The 13,400-nt window shown below is 38.9% G+C and overlaps 1 protein-coding gene across 4 annotated transcripts in view; it reads right to left on the reverse strand.

Moving 5' to 3' along the window:
- Positions 1-2,819: 2,819 nt before the first annotated feature.
- Positions 2,820-13,400, reverse strand: part of epn3b (epsin 3b) — a 28,458-nt gene continuing 17,877 nt past the window's right edge. Inside the window, exons 6-12 of one of the 4 annotated variants that reach the window (XM_038271911.1) lie at positions 12,996-13,114; positions 11,117-11,203; positions 8,940-9,096; positions 8,681-8,848; positions 6,621-6,716; positions 5,721-6,014; positions 2,820-5,646 (exon numbers count right to left, since the gene is read on the reverse strand). In XM_038271911.1, coding sequence (XP_038127839.1) covers positions 5,354-5,646; positions 5,721-6,014; positions 6,621-6,716; positions 8,681-8,848; positions 8,940-9,096; positions 11,117-11,203; positions 12,996-13,114 — 1,214 coding nt within the window. In that variant the 3' untranslated portion in view covers positions 2,820-5,353. Of the gene's footprint in view, positions 5,647-5,720; positions 6,015-6,620; positions 6,717-8,680; positions 8,852-8,939; positions 9,097-11,116; positions 11,204-12,995; positions 13,115-13,400 lie in introns of all 4 variants that reach the window. The other 3 variants (XM_038271910.1, XM_038271913.1, XM_038271912.1) reach the window with 3 other exon arrangements.

Consider the following 13,400-nt stretch of genomic DNA (forward strand, 5'->3'; position numbering starts at 1 on the left):
CTTCGCATTTGTCCAATTACCTTTTGGATTTCATAGAACCCCCTTCCTTTCTTTTCTTCTTTCCATAACTTTTGCCACCTCTCTTTTGTTTTTTGTCTAATTATACCCTTTATTTCAGCCTATATCCCCAAAAATAACAGTTACAGACTGTGGATTGCTAAAAAATACATAAGTAAATTATATATAATTCTACTACTTATTTCATGCTACATTTATTTATTTCATGATATATTAGGGTCCTCCATGTAGCTCCGGGATCACATCTTTTGACCCCCACCCACACACACACACACACACACACAAACACATGCCCCCCTGAGGGGTCCCAAATTTTAGTTTAGAAACCCCTGATATAGAGCAACCCCCAAAAATATGTATTCATAGGAAAATGTTGTGTAGCTGTTTATTTGATTTTATTAGCATAATAATTAGCCCATTTTCACATTAGTAACCATAGGAAGGTTTTTAATTTAAAGATAAAGGGTAATCCTGGGTTGAGCCTGATGAGAGTATGCTATGTTAATATGAGTAAAGCTCCATTAAAAGTGTAATGTTTGTTATTATGCACAGCACTAATAATCATGTTTTCATGTCCTGCCTCCCACACATTGACAACTGGTGATAAGCACTGTAACTTGTTGAAGGACAGCTAATACTTTCACCCCTAAAAGTATAAAATAAATAAAGTTTCTTTTTAAACATTGATATGTTTATCAGTATCCTTTCTTTTTGCACACACCAAACCACACAATCCTTCTCATTTGGAAGTGTAGGGTTCAGATCATAACAAACCCTAGATAAATGCTGTGCAGATGAATATATCCAAATTCTGGGGTTGATTTCCACAGCCGACTAATTATTCCCACATTGTATCTTTCTCTGCCCTAGCTTTACATTAGTCTGTAAACCTCTTGATTTGGAAGATTGCCTCTCTACAGGCCAGTAAAAATGGCCCCAGGGTTATATAAATATTCAGATATACAGGATTATTGGTATTTTTTTTATTGATGCATTGGTATATCAAAGCTGCTCTTACAGAGCGTTAAGGGGCTGTTTACACTTTTGGCTTTTGTGAGTGTTTGAAACATTGTGTGAATAAACAAATTTCACTCATTTAGACTTGAAACAAGCCAGATATTAAATGTGGACTAGAGATGGATAACTGCACACAGCAACACATATTTGCCTCATGTACAATTATTTGAGAAGTTCAGACCGAGGTTAGCATTCAGATTGATGACATGGAGAGTTTTGTCCTGCAGGTTCATGATGTCTCTAATCCGTCTGTGGGCTCTTTTGCAATGTAAAATAATTTTACTCTTAAGACTGTTCCCCACAGTAACTCACAACTGATTTTTATGCTCTTCTCCTCCAAAAAAATTAATACCACATTACGAAGTTAATCACAAGTGTCTACACCAGTTGATTTCAATTAGCAAGAAGCGGATGGTGCAGCTGCTTTAAGCTGGGATCATGGCTGAGTTTTGGCACAAATTTGAGCCGTGAGAGTCAAACTGATAAATTAAGTGTGTGCATTTGTGAAGTCATGATCACATTTTCAGTAGTTTCTATTTACTCATTACTTCCAATTTTTATTGCATTAGTCAATGCAGGTGGTGGATGGATGGATGGATGGATGGATGGATGGATGGATGGATGGATGGATGGATGGATGGATGGATGGATGGATGGATGGATGGATGGATGGGAGCCTTAACTGTAATATCATTGTTTATCTCATCTGACAATTATGTATACCCACTAACCTATCGACCTTCTGGGAAAACGAATAGTGAACTTTTATTTGTTAGAAATATGTTTTTTGTCCATTCATGTAGTGTCTGTGCCCATGTGACCCCTTTCGTTCTAATCCTTAAGCATTATAAGTTCCTACTCTATGACCAACAGCTAGATACCTTTTTGTTAAGGGTTTTATTCCAGGTTATTTGTATGGAAATGCTGGTTAAAAAGATGAGGGCAGCAACAACCAGAATAGACAGTACATACTGCCATCTAGTGTTTACAGAGAGCAGGCAACCTAAGCATATTAATTTGACAAATAGCAATGGAGATTAGGCTCCCTCAATTAAAATCAGAAACTGATTCATATTCGACTGATTGGTTGGATGAAAAAATATATTATTTCAAAAAGTTGTGTCTATAAAACATTTAAAATGATTTTTCTCATATAACCGCAGGCACATTTATCTGCTGTATCTAAATGTGCTTGTTGGTGTCTGTCTCAGGACTGTTTTATTCTCTATGGCAGTAATGTCAACACTGCAAATTGTTATTCTAACATTGATGTACAGCTTATCATCCTCATCCAAGCTCTTACTCAGCAGCAGTTGGCTTTTACTACTGAAAGTTTAAATGTTATTATTATTTTTTTTTTTGATAGATCAACACAAAATGGTTATCAACAAAATGGAGGTAGAAAGAAAATCATACAATTTTTTACAAGTGATGTATGCATATCTAGGTCAATTTTTCAGATTTGTCCTTGGAAAGCGTACCAGAGGAAGGTACAGGTTTATTTTTGCAAATTAGTTCAAATGCAAAGAAACCAAGATCCAGCCACTTTCAGGTCTTTTCTCTTTTCATGATGGCCAGACTTCTGGGGTGCAAGGCTAAAAGATATCCCCATCATCTGATCCTCTTATCTGCACTGTGGATCTTGCCATCATTCCCAGTTACCTGGATCTTGGATGAATGCTAAAAAAAATTTCTGAAGAACTCAGAGAAAATCTGTGTTTATAGTGAAATAACATTTTAAACAGGTGGACAGTATATTTAAATCAGAGAATGAGTGAACACCGTTTGGTTGCACTTGATTTTATTTAGGAGTACCAGAGTAAATGGGGCAGATTCTAATGCACAGTAGATGTTTTTCCACATTTTTTTCTGTTAAGAAAAGTAGCCAAAGTGTTTATCTTTTTTCCTTAAAATACACCAATTAAATATTTTAAGTTTGTGTTTGCTACATGATAAAACATGGCTAACATAAATATCAAACTACTTGTGCACACAAGTAGTTTGATGTTACGTTCGTTGGGCTTTCAAGGCTGAAAAAGGAGAGACAATGGCTCTTGAATCCATAAAAACAGAAGAAACCATGAATGCAAACCCTAGCCGTTTATTTATATGATATTTCATAATACAAGATTATAACTTTCAATAGATACATATGTACTTTGTGTTTATAGGTAGGCATTACACATTCAAGTCCAGGTTCAGTGCAGTGATGAAGTGTCTAATGTGAATTATTCCAGATTCTCATCATTAAACTAGAAGTGAACAAAGAGCTTTACATCTGTTTGCATTTCTTTTAATTTATTTCTCAAATTTTCTCTTCTTACCTGCTCTTTCATCATCCATTTATATCTAAATTAATGTAAATAATCTCCCTGGATTATTTTTTTTCTGTAGTCAGACTCTATCAATTTGATTAATTTAGGATTAGTTCTCTTAAAGGAGTGAAAGACAATTATTCCAGAATTCCTCCATTGTGGTTGTAGGATTTTGGGTTATCAGGGGAAACATGCACTGATATAATTAGAGATCCAAGAAGATCCACATTTAGGTTGCAAATCAATTCAAAACTGGATTATCCCAGATTGTGAAGGGTCTATTTGCCAAAAATAATATAAACCTGAGTGAACTTAGAACCAGATGTTCACAGGAGTGCAAAATATAAAGGTAATGCACATTTTACTGAGTATTTAAGTCTTTACAAATTTCATAGATCTTTGAATTTTTGGTGTTCTTGAATATTTAAGATCATTGAACAACTCCTAATTTCAGGCATAAATAATCAGAGCTAATTCAAAAAGGAGTTTTTAGATGATTTTATCTACCAACCAAGCCTCACATGAAAACTGGCTGCACCTGTTGTAAAGCCTCAAATTAACTGTGGTAAATCCCTTAATTTTGGTTTAATTTCAATAGTAATATCAAAGCAGACACCAGTGTCTAATTGAATTTATCAAGAAAACAGGGAAAACAAAAAACCCTGATCCCAACGAAGTCAGTACACTGATCTAGACATATGAAGACCAAATATGCAACATAATTTATGAGGCCGAGTCAAGTTCCATGGTTTGCCTTCCCTAAGCTGTTTACTTGTGGATCTCCTTGGACCAAGAATCTGCTCTAGAGCTTCTTCAGTTGAAGCCTGCCTATTTTTAAACTCAGTCCTTTGGAAATGGGATTGTTTTTCCTTTTAAAGGCCTACCAGTAACTCCATCATGGTAAGCCAGTTTATTACATTCATTAGGTACAAGATACTGAAATCGCCTTTGCTAATTATTCTCTCCTGTTTCCAGAGGCCAGTCAATCCTGCATTTCAGAAGCTGGTTTTAATCCTTTCATTTTTTCAATAACACTTTTAATTGCTTACGTGAGTCCTTCTGGGGATTTCTGCATGTTGGCCAAAAAGACCCTAAATCCATGTTATAGTCAACTTTCAGATTTAAATACGATTTTAATTATTGACCATAAACTGACAAGTCATCGTAAAAAGTAAAAAATAAAATAAAATAAGGCTAAATTAGAAAACAATTCTAAGAATTGGTGTGATATCAATCACACCAATTCTAAAGCCAAGGAACTGGTTTTGGCTGAATTGATACAGCCAAGGAACTGGTTTTGGGAGTCATTATATATAATATAGAGTGGTTCAATCTGAAATATTGCCAGCAAAAATAAGCAAACATGAATGAAATCTGCAATGAAGTTAGATACTTTTCACGGCATTGCAAGTCATAATCTATGCAAAGGAAAGGGTGCATGGCTTTTGCCACATGTGATCTGTGCTTATATCATACAGTCTTGGGCAGAAACCTTAACACTGTTCAAAACATTTGGGAGAAAATCATATCCAGTTCTCAGAGTGTCAAAGGTTGGAGCCTTGAGAATAAAAGGCATTCATGCTTTTGTCGGTGAACAGCAGTAAGGATCCCAGTGAAGCTTGGGGGACAATCAAAGTGTGTCGCTTTAAGAAGGGAAACGTGTGTGTTGTCAGAGGGGGCTTGCAGCTGTCACAGTAGATGTAGAGAGGGATAAGAAAAAGTGGCTCACAAACTTTTCAGATACTGACTCTCAGTTTGTTATTGTGAACATGTGTGTTTATGCATCCTGAGGCACTCTGGAGTGCATGAATGAGTGAGTTCAGGTTTTATAGCAGCTGATGTGTCTTTAGACAGACACAATTTCATCATCTGGATCTATTATATCAACTTTTAAGTTAATGACATCAGTTCACACTCTTACGCAGTCTTTACAGTTGCTGACACATATCATTCCCTTCTGAGTACATTTCCCAATGCACAGCAGAGGCTGTGATGCATCAGTCTCAGAGGAAAGGGTTGTGGCTATACGTTTGTGTCTGAGTGTGTGGTGCCGGTCGAGGAGACAGAGGGAGCAGAGGCTGCGGGAGGTTAGAGGGAAGGTCCAAGATCCCAGAAGAAGGCTGTGTGAGGGAGGATGGCAGGACAGGCGGCTGGTGGAGCAGAGGAAGAGGCAACGACGGGCTGTAAGACAGCATGTGGGGGGGCAGCGGTGACGTAGAGGAGGGTCGCATTTGGTTGAGGGTGAGCCGTGGTTGGTCGCAGTGAAAAGGATTGGTGGGAGATGGTGCGCTCAGACCTGAGAGGACAAAATTTGGTTGGATACTCTGAATAAGGCAGGAATAAGTTAAGAACTAAGAAGCTGCAAAGTACCTGAGAGGAAGGGGTTGTTTTGCATCTTAGCAGGGGGCTTGGGGGGAATCAGAGTGTCCAAATTGACCAGCGAGGCCCCTGTGGGTCCCAGGAAGGTCTCTGGAGTCTGGCAAACACGAGCAGCTGGGGCGGCGAGAGGTGGCGCCAAGCAGGAGAGGTCAAACATCTCTGGACTGGCCGACATGCGACCGTTCACCTGGTGCTTTAATGACGGATCTGGTTTGAATGGATCTGAGCGGGGGTCTTGCTCAGGAAACAGTTCAAACTCTGTTTTTTCAGCAAACAACTCTGCATCTGGAAAATGAGAACAGAACAAGGTTTTAGAAATAACCTTTACTAAAACTGCAAAGTGCAAAGATGAGAAATAAAAACAAACCCCAAGAGAGCCCATAACACCAAAAAGATTCTCACAAATGTTTACATAAAGGTTTTGAGATAGTTCCGATATCAGGTTCAGATTTTCCTGTAATATCGACAAACTTTAATGTATTTTGTTAAAGTTACCAAATACCAACAAAAAGTACATTGGCCTTTTTCACACAAGGTCACATACAGTAGGGCCAAAAAGTATTTAGTCAGCCACTGATTGTGCAAGTTCTCCTACTTAGAATAATTAGAAAGGTCTGTAATTGTCATCATAGGTACATTTCAGCTATGGGAGATGAAATGAGAATAAATAAAAAATAATATTGTAGGATTTAGTACCCAGAGAGAACCCATGCATGCTCAGGGAGAACATGCAAACTCCATGCAGAAAGACCCCAGGTCGGGAATTGAACCCACAACCTTCTTGCTGCAAGGCAGCAGTGCTACCCACTACTTTTGAGCAGTAATTGCTAAATAGGCCTAATGTGTTTATTTGGCAATAGGCAGAGTCTCTATGATCTTCTGTTTCCCCACCTGTGGGACTGGCTGGCAAAGGGGAGGTAGCTCTGGGACCCTCTTGATGAGGATCATCCTCTTCCTGTAGCGTGAACGGATCGGTCCCATCATGGTCTGTGTGGTAAAATGAAAACTTTGAATTTTAATGCTTTTTCTTAAACAGTACAACAAGACAAAGTCATTTACAAATAATTTGAAAAGTATGGCCTAGTTTTTAATTATTCTTACTTTTAAAACCCATATCCAAAAATGCAATCTAGCATGACAAAAAAGCCTTCATAAGATCATAGAACACATTCTCATAAGCCTTCATAAGAACATAGAAATCTTTCTCTAAATAGAATGCATATGTTTCCAGTTTAATGTCTATGTGAATCAGGCAGCTTTACTAATGTCTTCTAAGGATAGACACCTATCTCAGGTTCACTGTAGGTATGTGGGGTATCATTTATAAATCATTGTGTGGAATCCATACTAAAAAAAAATGACATACTGCAAACACCTGAAAATGAAGAAGAGCAAAAAAAATAAATAAAAAATCCTGAATCATAAAACAATGTCCAAGCACAGAACCAATTCATTTTCCTCTATAGATCAACGCTGTGCCCCTAAAGTTAGCGGCTCCAAGGCTCCACTTCCTGGTTGGCCCTCTTCCTGACCACCAAAAAGCGTTTATGGTCCATTCAAAGTGCCATATGATTATCATTGTGTATTTAAATGTGCCATCTGATCAATATTGATGACACCTTCAGAGTCTGACGTGGACTGACCATACTGTATGTACAGGGACATCCAGACAGCATTGAGCTTATAACTGACTGTGAGATCTAAGCTCTATAGGTATATTTAAAGTATTTTTTTCTAAAAATTACTCTAGGCAGAGAATCTGCGAACTGGTGTTTTTTTCTTTAGCAGCAATTTGTGCTACAAAGAACCAACAAGAACAACTGTAATTAATTAAAAAAATAAAATAAAATAGGTTTAATATCAGCAAGAATGGTCATTATTAGGCCACGGCTTATTTTTTCTAAAGTTTTCCAAGTCTCTTGTTGATTATTTTCTTTAATAAATTGACTGCAGCATAAAATCTCATTCATTTTCGCTTATATTAAACATGTAAATTATTTATACATATGAATATATTAACTACTGCATGTACCACAGATTACTTAGTTATATTTATTTGTATTGCTTTAGAACCGTGCTTCAAACTATCCTTTCCTTTTTTCCATACTGCAGATCTACAGAGTGTCCTCTACATTTCAACCCCTGTGATGAACAGGGATGACGTGGACCCCTCAGGTCCCTGAGCAGCGCTCTAGGGAGTCTGATCAGCTGATAACAGGCCATCCCTCTTTGCCAGGAAACATTGTAATCCCTGAAATGTTTTCCCTCCTAATTCTACCATTTTTAAAGTCTCCAGCATAGCTAAATATACGTACCAGTGTGGATGGGTCGGAGTTTGTATGAGGGACTGCACATATTCATAACAAATATGTTTTTTTTATTAATCCCAACCATGGAAGTTAGTGCATGCAATTCCCAGGCCACCTTTTGTGCATATGCAAGTTTTATAAATTAGACCCTGATCCGGCTTTTGGACAATGGGGAATATTAGACTTCCCAGTGAGAACTCAAGCATTGCTGGTGGGGACATACTGTAGAAATTCTGTGAATGCATCTGGAATTCAAGCCTGGTGCAAAACAAATGCACTAAAAAATAAAAGTATTGGAGTTGTGATTTTCCATCTTCCAGCAGAGCAACAACCCCAATAAAAACTGCCAAACCTACAACAGAGTGATTTTCAACACATTCTTTAGTTAGAATGGGCCAGTCAGCTAAATCTAGCTGGATACTACATTTAAAGATTTTTTATTAGTCAAAAATAAACATATATATTTATTTTACTGTAAAGTTATGCACTACTCTGTATTGCTCTGTAACATAACATATATATCTATAAACATTTATTAAAATATGCAAAAGGTTGAGGTAAAAAGTTCAACACGCATAGATATTTGTGTAACTGAATGTGCATTCTCCTGAGTCTCTCTGATGTTCGATAAAGGGTAAGTACCACCATCTGTTGGGCTGTTCCAAGCATTGTTGTGAGGGCTGGAAGCTGCAGGTGCTACTTCCCAAGGGTCTGAGTGTGAGTTGGTACATGGAGCCCAAGGATTAGAGTTGTTGGAGCATGAGGACGGGGCTACCCAGGGGCTATTAATCACAGGAGTGCTTGACTGAACTGCTGTGAAAACAGACAGGAAAGGAAAACAGGAATTAGACTAGAAATCCGCCATTGTTTTGTCTGCTGACTCCTTGGGTTTCATTCTGACCTCCACTGTGTGTGCCTGTAATGACGCACCCACCTACAGAGTCCCAGGGATTAGAGGTAATGTTACAGGAAGGCTGAGCTGACATCCAAGGGTCACTTGGGCAAGGCTGTGGCTCAGATGAGGATCCAAATATGTCCACCAGATCCAACATGGCAGACTACAGGGCAAACATAGAGACTAATGAAAAAAGATTTTCTCATTAAATTCAAGTCTATAGTTTATAAAACACATAAGAAACCTAACTATTGCCACTGATAATTAAGAAACACAAAAAACACATATAAGCACATCACAAATCATATGTACAACTTTTTGGGCATTTAAAATCACACAATCCAAAATGTCACACCATTTGCACCACTGAAACATTTCACAGTTACCCAGACACCTATTTTCTAATGCAGAGTCCTATATAACAATGCAAGCCACACTAGCTACTGCAGGTGAAAAGTAACCTTGCCTGCCAGCTGAATTGTTGTTATATTTGTGCATTAGCGAACACATGAGAATCCATTTTATTCTGCTCCCAGTTCATCCATTCCAGACCCAATATTGGTTGACCAATCACACTGCACTTCAGTATGATGGTTTAAATAGGCACATACAGTTGTGACTAAATAAAAGAGCTTCAGAGCCGACCACCGAAACTAAATTAACACAGCACTACAGGAGGACACAGGGAGCGACTGTTACCACATCTGTTTCATCAGAATATACAATTTCATCTTTGAAAGTGGAACAGAAGGAGCAATACAAGATAAGTTGCTACTGTGTCTTAAGAAATTGTGCTGAAGTTAAACAAAACAATATAGAAAGCCCAAATACAGTTGTATTTATTCCCACCTGAACAGGAACTGTGGCTTTTGGGATGGCATCAACAAAGAAAGAAGCCTCTGATCCAAGCTTAACGCCGTCAAGCTTGACTGAAACTTGCAGCTGCCTAATTGTATGGGCATGGTAGTGGGGAAGTGGACCTGACTACCTTGGGCCCAGGTTGGGAGAGGGGTCTTGGGTAGTCAGGTCAACTTTTTCCTGAAAATTCAGAGTTCTTTTTGCGGTGTTTTATTTTTAAACTAAACAAACTAAATTAAGTTCTAGTGAACGGCCATTTATTTCCTGCTTCTAAAACATTGGTCTTTAAGACAAACAGTTAATCTACACAAGGCACCTAGTATGTTCCTCCAACTAACAAGTGGCATCTATTATGACCAGAAACAGATGTCAATCTGCTACTGGTAGCACTGCTATGCCTGATTGTTGCAAGTCTAACTTCAGGTGAATCCTGGTAATAAGGCTGGTGACTGGGAAAAAAAAAAGAAGGTTCCTCTATTTAGGACAACAGGGAGGAACATTAGGGCCACAAAATGTGGTCTGATAGCTCATGTCTTTATATGTGTGTATTAGGCATGAATTTAAAATTTTGACTCTGTGCATACTGAAGCACACCTAAAGTAAGTAATTTTAAACATGCATTGGTGTTTTAAGGAATCTGTAAACAAGCGTTGTGCAAAATCAGCCTAAAATAAATCATGAAAAGCTGAAAATGAATGTGACCTTCATTGTTATAATGAGGTCATGTAAACTTTTGATGAGAACTGCATTAGAGAAATCAATATTTACACAATGAAGGGAAAGTGTTTTTATCCTCCCTGATATGATGGGCTGTGGTATTTGTGTACCTGATAACATGAACATGCTGTATAATGTGTCAGCTGGCTACCATTTACACCCACTTTTCATTCTGTTTTACTGACGCTACTGAAAGCACCTGTCTCTCTGAGATAAGAGTAATACGAACATGGTGTAGCCAATTACACGCCTCTGTTACATTTATATAACACAGTCAGTGAGTCTGATTGGCTTTTTGACAGATGTACAATGAGATCAGGACTGTCAGGGAAATGTGATGGAGCATTAAGGTTAAATATGACAGTAAAATAAAACCCCTTTACCCCTTTCCGAGCCCTCTCTGAAAGCCCCCTTCACATTTTTTGTTACTACTGTTATTATTTGTTTAATTTATCCTCCTTATCTCCAAATCCAACCTAAAAGCTTGGCCTGATTCTAAAATCCCTGCCAGCTGCCACCCACAAAAAAGCCCACCCACCAATCTATGCAAATCTGCCTTAAACCAAACACAAGCTATCCTGCTCATACACACACATTTTCAAACTAACCTCATGCGTCCCTGACTGGCTCTCTCTTCGACTCTCATCCAGGGCCTTCTGTAACACGGAGTCGTCTCCTTGGCGACAGCGCTGCTCCTGCATTGGCGGCATAGTGACATCATGAATGTAACAAACCCTTGAGCACACCCCCGTAAGCACAATAATATTTTGGCCTGATCCGGCAGGGTTAAACCAAACAGGGATGTTAAAGCTTATGTACAAAAAGATGATTAGAGCAGAGTAGTGGTAAAAACACCCAAGAGTTCATATTTTGGAGACGAAAAATGTTGTTTTGGGTACACCATAAAAAAGAGGGAATCATTCCACATGACAGAAGAGATGGACGGAAAAAAAAAAGTGAAGAAAAATAAAAAGCCCAAAAGCTACAAGGGATTGTCATATAAGCCATCTATCCTCAATATGCATGAAACAACACAGAGTAGAAGGTTAATTAAAGTTTTTTATTGAGCAGCGAGGTGACAGGTTTGTATCTCTTTGTACCTCTGGCTCTTTTTTTATTAAAGCTTTAGGCAATCCACAGTTGTGTTTTTTTTTCATCCATCTCTATGGTAACAGTGTAAGGAAGGGCAGATGTTGAAAACCCTTAACCAAAACCCACACAAACGTTATGCTACTACTGCTCATCTGCTCACAAATACCTTTTTTCCTCCTTTCTATGCACCTTATGAACTATAAATGAAGTTTTTATGGTAAAAATTTAAAAGGTGGGTTAAAAACCCATTCAAATAGAACATCTTTAATATCAGTAGTACATTTGATTAAAAAACTGTAGTTTATATTAAAGGCACACTATGCAACATTTTTCAGTTAATTAATGTGTTCCATAACGTTTTGGATGATTAAATGAGTCATTTCAGGTTGAACAAAGGTATTCTCGGCCGCCCTGGTGGTCTGTGGGAGAAATACCGCACTTGCAATTGCAGGAGCCCTCGGCCCGCACCCACAGGCTCAGAAGTCTCGCGAGAGTCGGTCTTGCTTTACGGCGAGAACTGCTACACGCCCCCAGTTAAAAGCATGCTCGTTGCTAGCACAGTGGCGATCTTTGTGCAGTTATCATGGCGGAACCAGCGTGAAAACAGCGAAAGCCCATGTCGGAGCAGGCAAGAAAGAGGAAAAGGGCTCTGGACAGAGAGAGGAGTCTGGCGAACGGGTGAACATCGGGCTAGCTTTTTCCGAATGGCGAGAGCTAATATAAAAAGAAGGCTGCAAGGCTGACGCGGACCTCGTGTTTCTGCTGATGCGATTGTAAGTAACATTGGAATGGTTTCTCTCTCTCTGTGTGCATGTTCATACTTTCACTGTGTTAGTCATTCGTTGCGTTTGCCTGTCTGCTAAGCTCAAAACAACCGCGCCTGGCTTGACGGAGAAACCAGGAGAACAGCTGTGCATATTTACGACAGTGCACTTTTACTTTCGCCCTCTGGGGGGAGCCTCGCTGGAAAATCAACACCGGTTGCATAGTATACCTTTTAGTGAATGGGGGCGTCCATTATATCAAAGCTGATTTAATAGCTCTGATAACAGAGCTTTTGGCATTTAAACAAAAATAATATGGTCAAATTTGAAGAGGGGAGAGTAAGGACACAGAGCTGCTGGTCTCTTTTAAATTCTTCATGTGTGTTGTTTTTGTTTTCTTAGTTTAATGCTCGTATAATGGTTCAGGTAAAGGTTCCATTAAAAAAGACTGGGGTCAACTGATGAACAAAATGGAGATAATGTGAAGAGTGGTTTTGGTTTTCTTCAACTGAAACTGTTAGAAACCAGGCTCAACCAGGACCCAGTTATCTCTCTTTACCAAGCTGATGTGAAAAACAGGCCGCATATATAACATATTTTGCCTCTCTGTATGTGTCTTTCATTATCTTACCTTCTGACTTTCCTCTCTGCTCATTGCTAAAGCCAGCTGGAGCTGCAGTTCCTCCTCCCCGTTGGTCTGAGGCCGGGCCTGTTCCAGGTCTGAGGCGGCGTGGGGGGACGAGGCTGAGGCTGCAGAGGGAACACAAAATGTTCAGGCTGAGTGAGGGTGGGCGAACAGATTCACAATGGCAGAGAGCCCAGGAGGTGAGGAGCTCATTTGCATATGTTCAGACACCGACACTGATTACAGAAGGAAGGAAGGTTAAAGGAAGAAAAAGCTCCATACATGTTTGTTAACGAGGCAATGAAGGACACTTGCACAAAACTTGGAAAATTATTACTACTTGGAAACAAAGGGAAAAGGGAAGATCTTTAATGAGAAAAGTAGCTTCAGGTAAAACTTTGTACTAAAACA

This window comes from Cyprinodon tularosa, unplaced genomic scaffold, assembly GCF_016077235.1.
Source record: "Cyprinodon tularosa strain WSP-4 unplaced genomic scaffold, ASM1607723v1 ctg81, whole genome shotgun sequence".
NCBI lineage: Eukaryota > Metazoa > Chordata > Actinopteri > Cyprinodontiformes > Cyprinodontidae > Cyprinodon > Cyprinodon tularosa.